This window comes from Filicampus tigris, chromosome 2, assembly GCF_054856515.1.
Source record: "Filicampus tigris isolate MCC_2025a chromosome 2, RoL_Ftig_1.0, whole genome shotgun sequence".
Lineage (NCBI taxonomy): Eukaryota > Metazoa > Chordata > Actinopteri > Syngnathiformes > Syngnathidae > Filicampus > Filicampus tigris.
This window is the reverse complement of record NC_141218.1, coordinates 8,288,451-8,307,855: the sequence shown is the minus strand read 5'-3', so window position 1 is coordinate 8,307,855 and position 19,405 is coordinate 8,288,451. Positions and strand designations below refer to the sequence as shown.

The 19,405-nt window shown below is 44.4% G+C and overlaps 2 protein-coding genes across 10 annotated transcripts in view; both read right to left on the bottom strand.

Moving 5' to 3' along the window:
* Positions 1 to 230: 230 nt before the first annotated feature.
* Positions 231 to 11,361, bottom strand: apold1b (apolipoprotein L domain containing 1b). 3 transcript variants are annotated; one of them, XM_086017141.1, is made up of 19 exons: positions 11,259 to 11,361; positions 11,084 to 11,142; positions 10,349 to 10,550; positions 10,245 to 10,283; positions 10,124 to 10,180; positions 9,975 to 10,028; positions 9,003 to 9,062; positions 8,858 to 8,923; positions 7,608 to 7,670; positions 7,441 to 7,506; positions 5,751 to 5,810; positions 5,602 to 5,679; positions 5,476 to 5,529; positions 5,378 to 5,401; positions 5,177 to 5,251; positions 5,070 to 5,109; positions 4,965 to 5,010; positions 3,434 to 3,848; positions 231 to 825 (listed from the first exon to the last, which is right to left on the bottom strand). In XM_086017141.1, exons 3-19 carry the CDS (start codon positions 10,547 to 10,549, stop codon positions 337 to 339), a joined length of 1,887 nt encoding a protein of 628 aa, XP_085873267.1. In that variant the 5' UTR covers position 10,550; positions 11,084 to 11,142; positions 11,259 to 11,361; the 3' UTR covers positions 231 to 336. The 3 variants fall into 3 exon arrangements, with proteins under 3 accessions (XP_085873267.1, XP_085873257.1, XP_085873273.1); XM_086017131.1 differs by lacking the exon at positions 11,259 to 11,361 and having other exon boundaries at positions 11,084 to 11,249; XM_086017147.1 differs by lacking the exon at positions 11,259 to 11,361 and having other exon boundaries at positions 5,378 to 5,398; positions 11,084 to 11,249.
* Positions 11,362 to 11,711: 350 nt separating this feature from the next.
* Positions 11,712 to 19,405, bottom strand: part of mettl3 (methyltransferase like 3) — a 22,052-nt gene continuing 14,358 nt past the window's right edge. For 5 of the 7 annotated variants that reach the window (XM_086017168.1, XM_086017177.1, XM_086017189.1 and 2 more), the window contains 10 exons: positions 18,777 to 18,976; positions 18,255 to 18,707; positions 16,718 to 16,893; positions 16,427 to 16,640; positions 16,174 to 16,361; positions 14,382 to 14,420; positions 14,207 to 14,315; positions 14,072 to 14,137; positions 13,887 to 13,999; positions 13,525 to 13,805 (listed from right to left, as the gene is read on the bottom strand). In XM_086017168.1, coding sequence (XP_085873294.1) covers positions 13,679 to 13,805; positions 13,887 to 13,999; positions 14,072 to 14,137; positions 14,207 to 14,315; positions 14,382 to 14,420; positions 16,174 to 16,361; positions 16,427 to 16,640; positions 16,718 to 16,893; positions 18,255 to 18,707; positions 18,777 to 18,976 — 1,685 coding nt within the window. In that variant the 3' untranslated portion in view covers positions 13,525 to 13,678. Of the gene's footprint in view, positions 12,745 to 13,524; positions 13,806 to 13,886; positions 14,000 to 14,071; positions 14,138 to 14,206; positions 14,316 to 14,381; positions 14,421 to 16,173; positions 16,362 to 16,426; positions 16,641 to 16,717; positions 16,894 to 18,254; positions 18,708 to 18,776; positions 18,977 to 19,405 lie in introns of those variants that run through there. The other 2 variants (XR_015082630.1, XR_015082632.1) reach the window with 2 other exon arrangements.

The window sequence follows — 19,405 nt, the reverse complement described above, 5'->3', positions numbered from 1 at the left end:
TGACCATCACTCCAAAACCCACGAAAGGGAAAGTACATCAGCTTCACAATTTAGCACACCTGTAGCTGACCCAACCTAACTCCTAATAATAAGCTTAGTTTCGGTTATGCGTTTAGTTGAAAGGACAAAGTCATGGACCATAATGAGAGTGGCTCGGGACCACTAAAAAAACGGATTATGAACGTGTACAGGATGTTGAGGGGTGCGAGTCAATGCACAATGGGGACGGATCAGAAATCTTGACGGTTTTATTGAAAGAAACTAAGAATGGATTCATCCGTTAAAAAGACCAAGATTGCAAATTGTCCAAAGGTTGGCACCTATAGCCAGGTCCGGTCACTCCTCCAGCTCCACAAGTTTCTGGAGCTCCGACTTGAAGGCTGGAGCGTCCTCCTCACCTTCATCATCCTCTTCCTCCACCTGGATGCCGTCCATGGTCTTCTGCAGCTCTTCCTTGATGCGGTTGAGTTCCAGGAGCCCATCCTGCAGGTCCTTGCAAACCTCTCGGATCTTGGCGGCGAACTCCGTCTTGGCGCCCTTCCGCAGCTCCGCCGAGTCCTTGGCCAAGAAGAAGATGTCCAGCGCCAGGAAGAGTCCCGACATGACGCCGGTGGTGACGCTCATGACCTGGGCGGCTTTGGCGGCGCCGCCCGCCACGCTGAGAACTTGGACGGTGTTGATCAGGCTCTCCGTGTTGATGACCAAAGCCTTGCCGGCCCGGCCGCCCTCCTTCATGACGTGTTTGATGTTCTGGTTCAGATGCTTCTGGGAGATGCTCTGGGCGTACTGCTCAAAGTTCCACTCCTCCAGAGTTTCCATCCCTTCCTGGCTGGGAGGAAAGCAGAGCGCTGACCGACGCGGAGGATCCCATCCGCACGGATTGCTTCAAGCTGACTGAACATTTGATTCGATCCCGTTTGTTCTTGTCCTTTTAAAGCACTTCCGTCGTTACATTTCGTCAGTCCGTGACCCCCCACGCCCCCCCCCCCCCACCATCCAAAATATAAATACATTTAAAAAATAAAATAAAAAATGTCTGTGCATGACGGCGTGGGAGCGATTCTAACGGCAGAGGTTTCATAATTCATAAACATTACTGAAAGCGGGCGTCAACGCAAACATATTTTTTTCAAGAATATGTTCCCAGCAGGCCCACTAGTTGAAACATGGCATTCTGATTAATTTTGCATTTGTAGAATATGAGTTAAGCAGCAAAATGCACTCGTTTTTAGCCATCTCCGGGGGCGGCCATTTTGTCTTCTGTCGACTGAAAATGACATCACAACTGCTCACAACGACCCATCACGGCTCAGATTCAGAAAACAGGTCAGCCTCGATTTCAAGTTTTCTCAAATGTTAGTGAATGAGTCACTAACGTTTGAAATAATATATATATTAATAAATATAAATAAGTTCCTGGGATTGAATGGCTGGGCTGTGAAAAGATGAGTAAATTCGTCAATGGCAGTGAATGAGTAAAAAAAAAAATACTAAAAATATACTAATTATAATACTTTTGATGCAACATGCATTTTGAACATTTTTAAACACCACTCATTTTTTTTTACATATACATGCTAATGATTTTTACGTTTACCCAGTATTATACAAAAGTGAAAAGTATTTGGGACCAAAGGTTATGTTGATTTAAGACAGTATAAATTCTCATTGAATATTTAGCGTTTGACAAACATCAATAGATGGAAAACTTGCAGTATGGAGGATGGAAGCCCAGTGATTAGATTATGAATTGATTGTCATGCAGTAAAATAAACTTTTTTTGCCCCCATCAACTTTTATGTCAGCTTTTATAGATTGTTAGAAAGCCCACATTGTCTACACATTTGTTATTAACGTTTAATGCACTGGAGTTTTTCCTGTCCTAGTTTGAAATGCACTAGTGTGTAAACGCTCTTTCAACGCACTCTCTCTCGCGCAAGTGACAAGTCTGGCGACAGTGTTTACTTGAGAAGCGCGTTTTACAGGTGAAACGTGAACCACAAAAGTTTGCGGACACTGCAAACGTTAAGACAAACATTCATTTCCAAGCATCCAAGCAAATACTGTAGTGCTAGTTAGGTGATGTGAGATGGTTGTGAAAGCGGCAAAGTACACATCCAGCCTCGGGTATACATTTATTGATTTAACCCATTAAGGCCCACCCTCGAAAACCTGAAGTTTTCCCGGAAATTGAACACCGAGAAAATAATCAACATCTCTGTAGCAGACAGAAACAGAAATCCAAAAGAAAATGAAAGCTTGGACATGGTGGCTTTCAAACTGGCCCGAGTTTGTTAATTGTTTCAATCGACGATGTAAAAGTAACTTTTTTTTTTTTTCCAACAGTGCAAGAGAAGCACTTTTTTAATTAAAAAAAAAAATCGAGTGGTAAATACCATCCCCTGTTCTGTTACGAAGATGTCGATATCGTCATTGTGTACAAATACATATCTAACCATATCTCAAATTCGACTGGTTCCACTGGTTCAAAGTCCACAAGCGTGTCGCCTTTTTCACTTTGACTTTGATTTGACCTAACCCGTAACGCAGATGGGCTTTTTCGCCTTCTGTACGGTGACTGACATGTTGAGCGCAGGCCACACCTGTTACAGATTTGGGCGCGCTCCCCCCCACCCCCACAAAGTACCAGTATTTGGAAATGATGACATTGCGTTATTTTTTCCCCCCTAAAATTCATGACACAGTATTGATCCCGGTACTTGGTGGAACACTAGTAAGTACCCATTACTCACGTTGCCCCACTTTTGGTAGCTTACACTTGTAACGCTACCCATACCCACCCTGAACACTTTCATTTTTAAATGACATTGCAGGCCATGTCGGTAATTTTTTAGCATATCGGGCGCTGTCCTGTGAAAAACACTTATCTCCAATTTGGGAATTTTTGGGACATTTTCACATTAACGCGATGTCTGTAACACTGAAACACCATTCACGTAAAAATAAGAAAATTGTAAAAAAAAAAAAAAAAAAAAATGGACATAAGTGTTTTTCACAGGACAGCAACGATATGCTAAAAATTAAAAATTTACCGACATGGCCTGCAATGTTATTTAAAAATGAAAGTGTTCAGGGTGGGTGTGGGTAGCGTTACAAGCTACCAAAATTGGGGCAACATGAGTAATGGGTACTTACTAGTGTTCCACCAAGTACCGGTATCAATACTGTATCATGAATTTTAGCGGGTGCTAGCTGCTAAAAAAAAAAATAGATGGCCACAAATAGCCCCCAGGCCGTAATTTGGACACCCGTGCGCTACATGTTACTAGTGAGGTAAAACTGTACATTAGTCGACATCTGTGCACTCCTCGTACTACTGGTCAGGACAAAGACTGATGGGCCTGAAGATGGATATCAAGGATAAGAAAGAAAGACTTAACGGGGAAGTTTGCATGAGGAAAGCGAGGCTCACCTGTAAGAACTGTAAGCAGTCCTTGATGTCGTTCATCTCTTCCTGGTAGTCCTGGATCATCTTCTCCACCTTCTTGCGGTCCGTCTTTGAATGCACCGTGTCGGTGATGTTGGCCGAGGCCGAGGTGAGGCCGCCCGCCGTGGCCACGCCGATTCCCACCGCCGTGACGATGAGCGACGTTCCGGCCGTGAACGGGGCCAGGATGAGTCCGGTGATGGTGGTGACGGAGCCGGCCACGCCGGCCACGCCGCCGCCCACGCTGGCCGACACCGTCTTCTTGTGGAAGTTGTCGGCGGCGTCGGCTAGCGCCAGCAGCGCCAGGATGCGCTGCTGGAGCGAGGCGCCGCGCCGGTTGAACAAGCGCACGAACAGGCGCGCCGCCATGAACACGCGGTCCGCCGCTTCTTCCACCACCCTGAGGCCCAAATAGTCACCGTCAATGCTGCTTTCTGTCGTCCATGCGATAAAGTTATTAGCTTTATGAGTCTGGTTCTCAAACTGAGGGGGTCTGCAGAATCGTGTGCAGTAAATCATGTCCGAACATTTTGAGCATACCTACCCGTACTTATGGGGACGGGCGCATCGGTTAAAAAAAACAATTCCTGCTCTGTACCTTAGCTTCGGGCTAACCAAAAGCTCCGACATCTCAAAGTGAAGATAGTGGTTATGTATGTTTTTGTTTTTTTTAATTCAGTTTTCAGAGAGCATTTTTTTATCCGTTTTGTTTCTTTGTTGATGCTTTGTTTTAGTTATTAGTTTTATTTATTTTTTAATTTTTTTTTTTTTCAATAAAGCGGGCTGCCGGCAGATGACATTGCTCCTAGGCCACACACTGTACAAGAACGACAACCTTTAGACGACTGCTCAACCCTCCTTCTTCCAGCCAATGGAGCAACAGTATTCCAGAAAATAATATATTTAAATGAACATTAAATGTCATAAATTAAGACAAAAACCAAAGGCATTTCCGCTATAGTTAGTAAATTTTAGTTTTATAAACATACAATGTAGTTTCAGTAATATTTTTTGAAAACACTTATTTTGTTAACGAAAATTTCAATTTGAGTTTATCACTCACGTTCGTTTCTGTTAAACCATAATAACCTTGGAATAAAGAGAAAAGGAGGTGTATTTTATTATGGTTGTGTTTCGTTTTTTTAAATACAGAGAATGAAGTGCCTTGCCGTATTTTTTTTATAAATTCAATGCTTAAACTGACCTTCTTCCCTTGTTAAACCTTTGACAACAATATCGCAACATTGTAATCGTTTTTCTCAAAAAAGGTTCACTTTTGAATTCCTTTGGCGTTGAGGCGGAGCCGCCGTAGGCACATTTAACTGCTATTCAGATTATGAGGATGTCCTTAGAAACATTTCTCCTTGGACCCCAAAAGTTTGAAGTTTCTGCTTACGAAGATACGGGTTAGAAATCAGAAAAAGATGGCTGCTCGCAAAGCTCTCGCTAACATGTTTTTGGCTTTACAACGCAATAAGGAGGCAATCGTGCGCCCCAAAAAACAAAGTCAACTCACTCTTCAGACTGGTGATCTTGGGTGGTCTCGTTGAACTCGGTCCAGCCTGAGCCAAATGCACGCGATGACAATGAGGAAGTTCCACCATCAAACGCGCGCACCTACCGTCAACTGTTCTCCACCACGCCAGGAGTCCGTCTTCATCCTGGAAGAGAAGCATTTCCTTTTTTGATATCTTGCCAGCACACGCATTGGAAGCTCACGTGAAATACCTCCAGCGGGTCCGCCGCGCTGGCGTCGTCCAACGCGGGCATGTCGAGCATCTCCAGCGTTTGGACCTCCACCTCCTGCCCGCCGCGCAGCGTTTACAACAACACAAACCACAACTGAAAAAGTTCTTTTCTAGAGGACGTGTTGAGAAGTTTGGATTTTGAAGTTGAGCGAGTATCACAACGATGCGCGTCACACGCTACCTGAGTCGGGGCATCCGAGTCCTGCTGAGTCCAACAAAAAGCAAAATGAGAAGGCGTACATGGGACTAATAATACCGAGCCATGCGGTGGACTCGTACCTTAGCCCGAGAGCCAAACAGCGCAGCGGGAAGAATTCTTTTGATTCTGAAGGTCTGCCAGGCAAAGGGAGCAAATGATCGGTTACAAGCAGTGCCGAGGTGACGTTTGGCAGACGCCGATCAAACCTTCTTTCGCTTCTTCGGCTGCTCATTCGCTCGGCTGTTCAGCTCATCGCTGCTGGGTTGGTCTACGTACCAGACGGTCTGAGGCAAGATGGTTAGCTGAAAAAAAAAACGTTTGCCCGCCGAAGCTACAAAGCGCGGCGGCATCTTACGTGTCTCTCCACCTCCTCGGCGACGTCTGAGCTCTCGGAGTCGGGCCGTGACGTTCCGTCCTGGGGGGACAAAAACAAAGGATTCGTCACACGACTCTGCCTTGACGCCAGGTCACAAAACGTTTCTTTTGGAGTCCTTAACGCGGGAGTCAACCCAAACATATCTTTTTTCAAACGGGGTCGGCCATTTTGTCCTCTGTCGCCTGAAAATGACATCACAACTGTTCACAACGACCAATCACGGCTGAACCGTTTTCTGAATCTGAGCCGTGATTGGTCGTTGTGATGTCATTTTTCAGTAGACGGAAGACAAAATGGCCGCCCCCAGAGATGGCTAAAACGAGTGGATTAACACTTATTCCACAAACGCAATATTTATCAGTATACCTTGTTTCAACTAGTGGGCTTGCATAGAACATATTCTTGAAAAAAAATATGTTAGGGTTGACTTCCGCTTTAACATTGTGCACATTTTTCTTGCACATTTTGAAACCAATTCTAACTTCAAAATATCCGTATACCTCAGAAAAAGTGAGTACCTATTTTTCATATCCTGCAAATTCCACATTTTCCATCAAATCAATGGTGTTGAAGGGAAGATATTTGCCAAATTTCACTCATGCTTTGACAACTTCAACTAACAAAATTGTCCACATTTATGGAGACATTTTACGTATTGACCAAATACGTCCACATTTCCACCAATTCAAAGCATTCAGGACAACTTGGAAACCATTTTTCACATTCCCAAAATTCCCCAGAAAGTCCAAAATTTCTATTTAAAAATTCCCAAATGAACAGAGAGAGTTTACGATTTGATCCTGTCAACTGATTCAAACCATTCCAACATCAAAACGTTCCATTTATTCAGGCTACCGGTTTGGGCATTCTGAGAATTCCCAATTTCCACATCATTCCATATTTTCTGGGAGAAAAATTAATCAAATTAATGGAGACATCATATTAGTTCACATCCAAGATTTCAATTTCCACGCAAATTCCATTATCGAGTCGAGACTTATTTTACTTTTACTAAAAGTCTCTTCGGTCTGGCCAGGGCGGTAGATTTTTGTTTTTCATTTAACAAACTTAATTCCAAATTCAAATACTTTTCAACAAGCGGGCTGCTTTCTTTACAGCAAAAAGTGAAAAATGAAAACATCTTTGTTCACTTTTAGCTGCTTCACAGAGGCCACAGAGAGAACCTTAACCACATGTGGTGTCTGCATTGCACACACACAAAAAAGGGAAAAACACTCACAAATCATCACTCAATCCACATTTGCCCCATTGAGTAAAGGGAAAAAAAAAAAAAAAAAAAAAAAAGAACACTTCATTAAACATAAATGACGTTTTTTTTTGTTTTTTTTACGTGTGCACTATTAATGAAAAAACAAATGAATCAGTGTTTTCTTTCTGGGAAATGTCCGAACCAAGTAAGCAGGACGGGTGCCGCAAAAAAGGAGCGGCACATTCAGGCAAACATGACTCGTACAGTATTCGCTATCGTTTCCTGCTGATCTTAGCCCACGACATTTTACCCCTCTCACATCTCCAAGACGTGGTATCGGGGTTATAGCCTTGCCTGTGACAAGTGAACTGACAAACCCGACAGAGATAAGACTTCATGTTTGCCCACCACCGTCATCATTATCATCATCATCTGGAGAAAAAAAAAAAAAAAATCAACCTCAACCAGCTTCTCAGGCAGGTTGTTGTCATCTGTCGAGCTTTCTTGGCCAGAGGCGGCGTCGGGCTGGAGAGGAAAAGCAACAGTTTGTCATTTCAACGGCAGCGAAGCGAAAGCAGACGCGCGGCCCACCAAGTTGATCGACGCCATCAATGAAAATCATTTACCTTTGACTGCCAGGATTTGAACGGGTTGACCTTCTGCATGACACTCGCGAGCATTCCGGGGTTCTAAATAATCAAGAAAACGCGAATGACAGCCAAGCAACAGAAAGTGAAAGTAAGGCAGCAACCGAAGATTATTTGAAAAAATATGATTTAAAAAAAATGACGATAAATTCCATCCCATTTATTCACAAAGAGGACATCATGTCGATCCAGTTCCTGGCTTGGTCCATAACAGTCAGATAAGCAGCAAAAAGGTTATGGTTTTGTAAAGTAAAAAGAGAGGTTTGCAAATATCTGATTTTGAAAGAACACAAAAGGGAATCAGTCTGCTTTCATGGAGGACGGCAGAAATCGGAGAATATTTACTGCTGAGAGGCTGACATTTGGAGGATTTGGACCGTTTCAAGTTCTACAGGGTCTCTAGACCAGTGATTCTCAACTATTTTGCTTTTGTTGCAAAGTCGCAACCCACTTTTATAGACAAACAGTTTTGTTGAAAATTAGCCTCTGACAACACATGTATGGTGATTTTAGATTTTCAAAAAATGTTTAAAATGTGTTTGACGAACCGCCAAAATCAAAATCGCTTGTCATCACATCCGCTAGTCCACAGGTGTCAAACTCAGCCCGCGACATCATTTTAGGTGGGCCGCGAAGGCAAATCATATGTGTTGACTTGACATGTTTCCTTGAAATTGTCTTCACTGTTAACAACATATGAGATATTGCAAGCATTTATTAATCCCTCCTTTAAACTACATTGAAAAATAGTTGAACTATTTACTGGCTTCTGATTTCAAAACTAGTTATCCACCAATGTGTTGTGTATATGTGACAATATAAGGCGATCATACATTTAAATGGGTTCACGGTCACAACGGCCCTCCGAGGGACACCAAAACTATAATGTGGCCCGTGGCAAAAAAATGAGTTTGACACCCCTGCGCTAGTCAGAAGCTGAGCTGCACTGTGTTTGTTTACAGAGTCAATTCCTGCCGCTTACCTAAATATGTTTCGTGCGGGAACGCCTCTCTATACTGTGGCAGGCAGAAAAAAGAAAAGAAACATTTTCTATTGGCTGTCCAACGACCCACTTTTGTGCCCCAACCCACCAGTTGAGAATCGCTACTCTAAACCATTCACTGATTATCAATCTATTTGTGGATGAATTTGATAATCAATGAGTCGTATTTTAATCAATTAATCGTTGCACCGGCATTCATATGCGCCACTCTGGATGTACCGTATACCTGTTTTCCATCCAGTTCTGTCTGTTGGGTTTCTGCAGGCTCCTCCTGAGGCTCCTTGTTAGCCGCCTAAAGTGGAGACCATGCTTAGCACCTTCGGAAACACTTTGGCTCATTTTGACCTATTTGTGCTTGGGGGAGTTCGCACCTGCGTTGAAGACTTGAACGGGTTGACTTTCTGAATCATCCCTTTCAGCATTCCCGGGTTCTGCGAGATGAGACGTCACTTTTTCAAGGCAACCATTTGACCACAAGAGGGTAGTGTTTCATTCCCCTTGTGGTTCTGCTTGCTTCTAATAATAGTGAGGGTACTTTCAAGAGGCGCTGCAGTGTGCATTTATTCACCTTCTTCCACACTTGAGAAAACCCATTGGCTACTTGGAGTTTCAAAATTATTAAGGTTGCTCAGACAAGATTTCCCCAAAATGACAGGCTGTCAAAATTCTGGTTGCGGCTGGATTAGTCACATCAACTCGTGGACTGAGATCATTCCTAAAATGTCCACTAAACGGCCCTTTCGTGAATGGGGAGTATCAACGAGTCATCATTCATACTCCCGAATCACTAGAATTAGCAACATGACGAGATTTCCCAGAAATGACAGAAAATGATTTGGGTTGGAATTGCCACTACAACACTGCAGGAATTTTCAATATCGGATGATGGCCTCTGGAGAAATGGGAGTATTTTTTTTCTGAGGGTGGAAAAAAAATTGCCTTTTTGGGGAAATGTTTTTGTGATATTGCCTGTAGAAAATCTGCTGAAAAAGTGACTTTGAATTGAAAACAGTAGAACTTGATTATTTCTCAACATATATCGTTTCATTCGGTCTGCCACTTGGGGAAACCTTTTTCCGATTGGCTGACGATTATCGGTTAAAAATAACGCCTCAAAATGACCATGACGTTTCAAATGGTGTCACTTGCCGTCAACACTCCACCTAATTAGAGCAAATAGAACATCATTGGTGAGAAGAGCTTATGTACTTCACACATCAATAGAGAATGTAATTTGTTCTGGAGGATTTTAGCGCCGTTTGAAGTTTGCTGATTCCATGTTCGTAAAAAAATTCACAAAGACGGTGGCCACTTGTCACGTTGCTACTCTAAGTTCTTCTGACCTGTGTGGAGTCTGTTTCCAGTTCAGGCGAGTCAGCAGTGGCTGTGGAAGGGGTCTGTGGGAAAGGAAGGGTTTAAAAAAAAAAAAAAAAAGACAAATTAAAGCCAGCACTGGCAGCACAGATCCTCAAAAGCTCACATTTCATCTTACCTGTGACGAAGATTTGAAGGGGTTGACTTTCTGCATTACACCCATCACCCGAGTTCTCTGCAAACACACGTGCCATTCAGACTTTTGTTTGGATTATTCAGCTTCAGATGTACGCACACACCTTGGACTTTGGGAGATTTGCAGCTTTGTGCTTGCTTCCCTACAAGAAAGTCAGTCCAGTGAAAAGGCAGCACAGCGCCAACATGTTTGCTTGTCAACACTTACCTGCTGAGTCCCGCCTGCATCCTGTTCATCGGGGCTGCGCGCCATCGGCTCGGCCGGCTCCCGCGGGTCAACAGTTCCACCAACGCCTGCTGGGACGCTCCCCAAGCCACTCTCCTCCGTGTTGACATGTTTGCCGGGCCTCTGCGGAAGCTGCGGGGTCGTGGGCGCTGCCGAGCCCTTTTCTTTCCGAAACTTGTACATGCTGAAAGTACACGTTCTGCTTATCCGGCATTTCAAGGGTTCGAACGAGATTGACTTCTCAATTTAGGTTTCATTTTCTGCCTCGTTTTCAGGGTCAGTCGTTGAAACAATTGGCCCCAAGTCACTGTTCTAAAAGTGCTCAATAGGAGATTCAAGAAAACGACACAAAGTTTAAATGACATTTACGCAGTGTTTTAGAGGCTAGGCCTCTAAAATTCAGTGAGCATTTCCTGACATAAAGCCAGAAAGGTCACTGAAACCTTGAATGTTTTCAGATTTGAATGTCTTGTTGAGCACGTTTATAAGAACGCTACACAATATTGTTGTACTACAAGTTAAATCAGCATTTAGCCTGACAGACAAGAACGTCTCTCCACAAATCTTTTGCGAGAGAAGTTTGCTGCACTGGCACTTGGACGGGTGTGGGTGGTTAAAAATAGTCAAACGTGTGTGACGGTTCACCAAAGCCCAACAAAGAAAAGTGAAAGCCAAACAAATGTAAATAAACCAACGTGAAAGATAAGCGGCGCTTACCTTCCGCCGAGTGCGACAAACGGGAGGCGAGAGGAGACCGGAAAGCGCTGAAACGCTTCCTCTCCACACGCACGGAAGAGAGAGACGACAAACTGGTTGGTTAGGTCACCGAGTCTCGCATTTCAAGGGCAATCCCCCGCAAAAGGCGAACAAGCAACAAGGACGAGACGCTCACCTGTCGCCACAAGAGGGGAGAAAAGTCTCACGTGTGCTCCCGGGAGCGAGCACACCTGCGCCACCTGACCGGGATGGGATGACTTGTGCTGACCTTTCCGTGCAATTTTGGAAAACTCGAACAACCTGACGCGAATACGCAAAAAAAAGCTCAAACAACATCGTCACCATCTGCTGTGAAAATAGTGAAAATCTCACAGCACCCTACCGAACAAAAGTGGCACCAAACATATCCTTCGGATATCAGTTGAATTCCTTGTTGGACCGCACTTGTCACTCAAAACATTTGTATCTCAAATCACTGAAGTGAATAAATGACAATTTGTTCCATCCCCCTCACAAAAAAAGTCATGCGTTTTGAATTGGAAAATAGCACTGTATTTTTTTTTTTAACATACAGTAATGTCATTATCACACAGACTTAAAACGAACAAAACAAGTTTTTAATTACAGTTTTTTTCCTCGTTCAATGCATTGTGCTGCTTGTTCTGGGCCGCGTGGGGGCAGTACAGGGCAGCCAGTCAGTCAGTATACATGGAGGCTCTGCTCTTATCGCGACGTACTTCTGGGTATGGCACTAATAGTAATTTGCAGAGGATGAAGAATATACGCCCGTGAGTTTTTGTCACATGATCTGTGTATTAAGTACAATAGGTACATTTTGTTTATAATACATTTCATGTCAAACAAATGACCTCAAAGACCTACAGTGCAACATACTAGTCTTAGTCTTGCTTTACCGTTTGTGATATATGTTGCTTTCACAACTGGGCTGTTGTGGTGGTCTCAGGAGTTTGGCCTCTCATCCAAGAAGGTTTCATCAGTTGGTGCACCAAGGCTTGCACAACGAATGGCCAACTAAGCTCCAAGTCGGAGCTACCATGAATGGTACGAATACAAAAGGACAATCGTGAAGCAGATAGGCCTCCGTCCATCAATAAGTTGTTCTTTCATTAATATTGCATTGGGCTGTAAAAAGTTGGTAGAGAAAAAGGGGCTGTGACGTTTGTCGGCACCAAAATCAATGCATCTAGTTGCAACGGATGAAAAGATGGCATCGTATGCGGTGCTGTAAGCCACCATCTGTTTTGAGATGGACTTGTCATCTCTGTCAAGAATAGGTCCATATTTGTCCGCCAAAGGGTGCTCCTTCTCTTGGACGTGCAGGTAGGCAGCCGAGTCTTGACTTGAAGAGCGCCTGCTCAGCACTTACTTGCTTTCCCCAATACATGCAGCTTGCTATCTGTGCATTCCTCACTGCACTTGATACCTTTTCAAGGTATGGGCTGTCCAGTCTTTGGGGTGTTGGCAGGTTTGGAGTGTATAGGAATGTTGTGTTGCTTGAAAAATCCTTCAAGGTTAAAAAAGGGTTCATTAACGTGGCATTCCCCATTACATCTGCATTGACGTAATAAACGGCTTCAAGTGTCTTTTTGGAAGGTTTCTCTCTGCCAAACTGCTGCTTGTTGTGAAGTGAATTGAGTCACCTGCCAGCATACAGCACAGCGCTCGTATCTCAAGTTTGCTCTCGCAAGTCAAAGCAAATAAAATCGTCCGACTTGAGCACAAATCCCGAAAACATGGGAGATCACTCGTATCTTCGAGGCGCCGATATCAACTGAAATAACGCTGAGCTCATCTCACTGTAGTTGGTGTTACATGTGAATGGCAACAGGCGGATACTGAAGAAAACCGAGAAACCAACTTTGGGGCCTCGAAAAGTAATCTTCTCTTTGATAGGGAAGTTAACCCCAAAATGGTCTTGACAAGAATATGTTCTACGCACCTTCACGAGTCTAAACATGGCGTTCTGATTAATATTCCGTTTATGGAATATGAGTTAAGCAGTAAAATCCAGCCATTTTTGTCCATGTCAGGGGGCGGCCATTTTGCCGCTTGCTGTCAACTGAAAATGACATCACAGTTGCTCAGGGCTCAGGTAACGACAAGTCATCATGGCTCAGCTTCAGAAAACAGGTGATCCGTGATTAGTTGTTACCTGAGCAACTGTGATGTCATTTTCAGTCGACAGAAGTGATAAAATGGCCTCCACCTGAGGTGGATTGAAAACAGGTAGATTTTACTGCTTAACTCATATTCCACAAACACAGTATCAATCAGAATACCTTGTTTAGACTAGTGAAGGCACATAGAATGTTATTGTAAAAAAAAAAAAATTTTTTTAAATGGTGTTGACCATCCACTTTAAGAGACTCTGATTACACTTAAATAGTACTATGTATATACTTGATGAATTTGCACTCAAAGCTGGTCAAATCTATTTAATTCACTCATCACATTACGACGCAGATTTCATCAGAACCAAGACTTACATTCGGTTAAAACAGCAATTCATGGATTGTAGAGTATTAAAAACAGTGGATGGAAGCCGTGACGAGCGCCGGTGGCCCCCGGCCCGTATCAATTATGTGGGGTCTGCATGTTCTTGGGTTTGGAGATGACGCCGTCCGGGTAGCGTTCCTTGAAGCGGGCCACCACTTCTGGATCCAGGAGGTGAATCCCGTCCAGCTGGTTCCCAAGCGTCACCCTGAGAACGAGCGAAAAAGAGCGTAGCACGGCGGGCGCGCATTGCAGCAAGCAGCGGTCGCTTCGGAAAAGCGCCACATACCAGTTGGGCTGGACGTTGTGCGGCCGGCCGAATAGCTCGATCTTCCTGGTTCCCGGCGAGAGCCTCTCGATCATTCCGTAAATCTCATCCGGTTTATGACTGGTGGATCGAACCTGAGTGGGAAAGCAAGACGGTCACCGTGCGGCATTCTCGGGCGGGGCCGGGGGGGGGCGTGGCCGCATTACCTCGGCAACGATAACGTCACAGTCCAAACCTCTGTTGAATCCCTGAGGGTTGCCTTTCACGCCCACCTGGACACAGACACGTTTGAAACACGGACGCAGTGGCCGAGAGCCACGGCAAGACAGACGGCAACGCACCAAGCAGTGCTCCTTCCCGTGGTTCAGCCAATGTCCTGTTCTTCCTGTGCGGATGATTCGCTGAAGCTGGTTGGTCTTCACCCAGATGATTTCATCAATACGCTCATAGCTGACGCACGAGGAGGTTGGTCATGTCATGCTAAGCCGCGGAAAACGTTGTGTTACGGTGGCTTACCCCCACAGACTCAGACACTCCCTGCCCAACTCCATCGCCCTGGAAGAAATTAGGGGAAGAAAAAAAGAAAAAAAAAACATCAAAAATTAAAATCACCTTTTGAGGAAGAAAACAAAACATTTTTTTTCCTGCATGTAAAATTTGGAGGCGGTGCCTGTGACTCACTGGCTACGTTTACACGGACAACATTTCTTCAATCCGATCAGCGTTTAGGTGGAAATTATGATCGGATGCACTTTTTTCATAGAGAGACACTACAAATATTGATCCGATTAGGACTTTCATGTTCATGTATCACACGTTCGATGAGAACAAAACTATTTTGATAAGAATGCCCTTATTGATCCCACAGTGGGGAAATTTTCATTGTTATGTTTGATATGCGCAGATTGACCAAATAGACAGAAAATAGTAGTAGTAGAAGAAGCCGTAGTGATTTCTGTTTCATCAGAACATCGCTCCGTCCATTTCTACTTTAAACGTTAGCGTTATTCAGCGTATTTTTCCCGTTTGCGTTGTAACATGGAGTTAACATTTCCTAAGGGAGCTGCAAATGTACCAGTTCAGTCTTGTGCCCGCCGTGTCTTTCGCTCGCTCTGCTTCTACTAGCTTCCGGGAATAACAGAAACGCGTATACTGACGTCACAGACATGCGCGTTTTTTTCCGAAATGTCAGAACAAGTGTTTTCATGCACGCTGATCGGATTATCAATCGACGTGAAACCACCCTCTTGTTTGGAATAAAATCTTGATCGGAATAGTCTTTATTGGATCAGAACATTCCGAATTGGGTGTATATGAAGCATTTTTATTCCCCCTCCACTCTGCTGTCTGCTCTGAAATCACTAAAAGTCAACATCCAAAATATGAAAGTATTTCGGCTATAAAAAGGAAGATTCAGAACAACAAAACATCCTTTGCCAACAGTGCCTCGCCGTTGTTGCCGCAATCGCCGTCACAAGCCCTTGTATGAGCAGTTCAAACTAAAAAGTGGGACCCGAGGTGACACTTTATCTACTCGAAAAATAATTACAGACGCCTTCGCCAGCATAACTCCTTATGATAAGAAATCCAAACAGCACCGACAAATCACGGATGCAATATGTTTTACAGACCGTTTTAGTTGTTATATTTTTGTGAACAACTCAGGGGACTAATGCACCTGCTCTTTAAGTTTTTATATTTTTGTTCTAATTTGTTTACAACTTTGCTGCAGTTTCACAAAGGTTTTTTAATCTTAATGTTATATTTTCGTAAACAACTCAGGCGCTAGTACACCTGCTTTTTAACATTTTATAGCTTAGTTTAAAGGTGTTTATAACTGCTGCTGTTTATAACTCGGCTGCTGCTTTAAAATAAAAAACGTATTTTCTTCTATTTTATGACTCAAGGGTCTAGTGCACCTGCTCTTTTTATTTTTTTGTTTAAAATATGTTTAATATCTTGCTGCTGTTTACATTGAAGTGTGAAATACAATGTTAAATCATCTATTATGTTACAGAGACATGACCTGTGTGATCCCTTTTATATACAGCAATCATCATTCACAGATGAACCCCCTTAGTCTGGATTAAACGATATTATTATATGAATACAATGATGTCGTGGTGAGTTGACCAAATTATTCCCAAACAAATCTATTCAAGTCATCCGGTGAAAATTCTTTTTTTTTTTTAACACCGCAACCCCCCCAAAAATCTCAATGTCATTTTTTTTTCCAACATCGTGCAGCCCTCGTGTCTATGTACACGTAGCAAAAGCCCTGAAAAAGGCGGCGTTCGCTGGCAATTACCTGCCAGTGACCCAGAGGAAGAGGAAGCCGTCGTCCTGCAGCACCGGAATGTTGAGTTTCCTCATCTCGTCGTCTGTCAGCGTGCCGTAGGGCAGCTCCATGTGGATGTCCCAGGGCGGATCGGCCATCACCACGGCGAACTTGCCCAGGATGGACACGTCCAAGTAGCGGATGTCGCAGCAGATCCACTGTCCGTCCAAAGCGCAAGGTCAACTTTGCGGTACGCGCCTGTCGGCGGCGCACTCTTCCTCACCTGAGAGGGGAAGAGTTTGCCCACGTTGCTGTCGGCGTCGTCGCCGTGCAGGCCCAGCTCGGCAGCCCCCGGCTGGGCCCCCGCCGGGCTCCCCTCGGCTTCTGGAGGGCTGTCGATCTCATAGTGGACGTATTTGCACGTGTCCATGTGGAAGCACGTGTTGAGGAAGGAACAGTCGCCCAGGTTCTCGTCAGTGTGATTGTTGATGATGCGCCTGGGAACGAAAAGAGACGAGTCAATTCAGAGGCTGCCGTGTGCTCACCCGAGCGACGGACATCCAGACGGACTGACCGGAAGTGGAGCTTGGTGCACGGTTGAGGCGTGTCGGCCGAGCGGACGCACTCCTCCTTGGTGCCGTGGTCGCAAAACTCCTGCACTTGAGCGCGGCCGCGAGAGCGAAACTTCTCCACTATTGATTGTTCCTTGGCTGTGCTGGCATTGAGCAGCTCCAGGATTTCTCTGCTCACCTGCAATATAAAAAATAAATAAAAAAATAAAGGCGACACGTAAATGACAAGTAACCAAGTACAAATACTTCCTTGCTGTATTGTATCAGTATTTACTTGAGGATTTATTTTTCAGACATTTCATATTTACTCCGGACATCTGAAAACAGATGTCTGTACTTTTTACTTCTTACTCAAAATTGGCTTCTTTCAAGCGGTGTGGATGACGACGCGATGTAAGAAAGATGCCAATAAAGGAAAAAGTCAAAACACACATGAAATCTTGATTGAGATTTTGAGGTGAAGACAGCAGCGACATGGAGGAACGCGAACCGTCAGCAGTAACGAGCACGACGCAACACATTTGGTGAGACAACGTATTGCCCATCCATGATAATTGTTTGATGTTGCCAGCCAGCAACAAGCATGGTTGGCCGTCAATGTGTTGTGTCTTGTGCCAGCATAAAAAGCACATGCTTCTTCTCCGTATTATCTGGAGAAACACATACAGGCAAGAGGCAAAGTGTATTTCCTCAGTCATTATCATTACTTCATTTAACATTTTTTATTCAACATTTTAGCAGAGCTAAATAATGGCTCATATAATAGCGTAAAAGTCCAGACAATGCTAGCGAGCTTTTATGAGACATGCAATGCAATTTTTTTTTTATATCTCTATGAGACCACAGTATAAGTTATTAGAAGAGGGAAACTATTTTGTGTTCGGAGAAGGGTTTTGTCTCCATGTGTCAAGTTAATGGACAGAAATAATCATTTTTACTTTTGTACTTAAGTACATTTAAGAATTTTTTGCATGTGTTTTTCTTCTTTTTACTTTGACACAAGTATCTGTACTTAAAAGGGAAGTCAACGCAAACATTTTTTTCCCAAGAATATGTGCTATGCAAGCCCACTAGTTGGAACAGGGCATTCTGATAAATATTGCGTTTGTGGAATAAGTGTTAATCCACTCGTTTTCAGCCATCTCTCGGGTCGGCCATTTTGTCTTCTGTCGACTGAAAATGACATCGCAACTGCTCGCAACGACCAATCACGGCTCAGATTCAGAAAACAGGTCAGCCGTGATTGGTTGTTGTGAGCAGTTGTGATGTCATTTTCAGTCGACAGAAGACTAAATGGCCACCTCCAGAGATGGCTAAAAACGAGTGCATTTTGCTTCTTAACTTATACTCCACAAACGTAAAATTAATCAGAATGCCGTGTTTCAACTAGTGGGCCTGCTGGAAACATATTCTTGAAAAAAATATGTTTGGGTTGACTTCCGCTTTAAGTACAGTGTGAGAAATTATACCCCCTGTAGGAGACGCATGACGAATCAACATGGATTATGCGCAACTATCCCTCTGGCCGCCTCGTCTGACCTTTTTGCTTTGCTGCTCTTTTGTGGACTGCTGGTTGAGCAGGCTTTCGATTTCCATGTCCAAGTGAGACGACTGGCTTTTACTGCTCCTGCCTTTCTTGTCGGCGCCGCTCCCCGATACACCGAGCAGGCCTGCCGTCTGCCAAGACGCCGCCGGTAAAACAGAGGCGGCGGCGGCGGCTGTGGGGCGCGGAGGAGAAGCGGACCGTTGCAGCGAGGGCGAGAAGCCCGGACTTCTCGTGTGCTGGGACTGCTCCTCTGCTTTTCTCTTGACTCCTGTCCGAGGGGCACCGGCACCTGAACCGATCATAGCCCATAGTTTGGTATGGTCCACCGCTACGACCACCGTCGTACAAGACGAGGACAAAGCCGGCTGCCGGACTTCAATGAGCTCCTGGGCGGAGAACTTGAGCAAAAGACTCTGGATGCATTCGTGAGCGACGGCTGTCTCAGACTGTGAACGAGACCACAGAATTGAAGGCAGCATCCACATACCGCTTTCGTGACGTTCTGCTCAACTCACGCCATTCACTTCTTTGGAGATAGCGAGCGAGTCCTTGGGCAGAGAGAGACTCAGATCCGACAAATAGGCCAGCATCCTCTTCTCCAATTCTGGGTCCGGCGGTTTCGCAGTGTCCTCCCGCGTGCCACACGGAGCCGACGTTGCTGACGGAGCCGGGCTGTCGCTCCTGGACGTGGGAACGTCTGCGCTTCCGCCCACCTCTGACACACAACACACGTGAAAGGAGATAAATGTATCAAATAATACATTATTGATAAAACAAGGACATTCCAAACAACCTCTGCCCAAATCAGTCAAATTCCTACAGATGATGGTATATTTCTTTTCTATGAATTCCTGGTCAATTATTTTGAGGAAAAACTGTTGACTCCTAAGTGAAAGTGTCGCCAGTGTTAACAGTTGCGTCTCACTTATTAACAGATTATACCATGAAGTTCAACTCTAGTTTAAACGTTTCTCCTAACAATACCTTTCATGAAACACAATTATAATCAGTCAAAAAGTGGATTTCAGCAAGTCTGCCGCTGTGTCGGGTTGATCAACTTGGCCTGTTGGCGACTGCTTCCCATTTTCCTTCCATATTTGACCTGACTTTATGAGCACAGGGATGCCATCAGTAGGTATGTGAC

Bases quoted from the DNA above. Each gene is read 5' to 3' on its own strand.
- apold1b (XM_086017141.1), bottom strand. From the start codon at position 10,549: ATGTACAAGTTTCGGAAAGAAAAGGGCTCGGCAGCGCCCACGACCCCG. The intron at 10,284-10,348 runs GTAAGTGTTGAC...ACTTTCTTGTAG, and splicing joins ATGCAGGCGGGACTCAGCAG to GGAAGCAAGCACAAAGCTGC. The intron at 3,849-4,964 runs GTGAGTTGACTT...TTTGGGCCTCAG, and splicing joins CAAGATCACCAGTCTGAAGA to GGTGGTGGAAGAAGCGGCGG.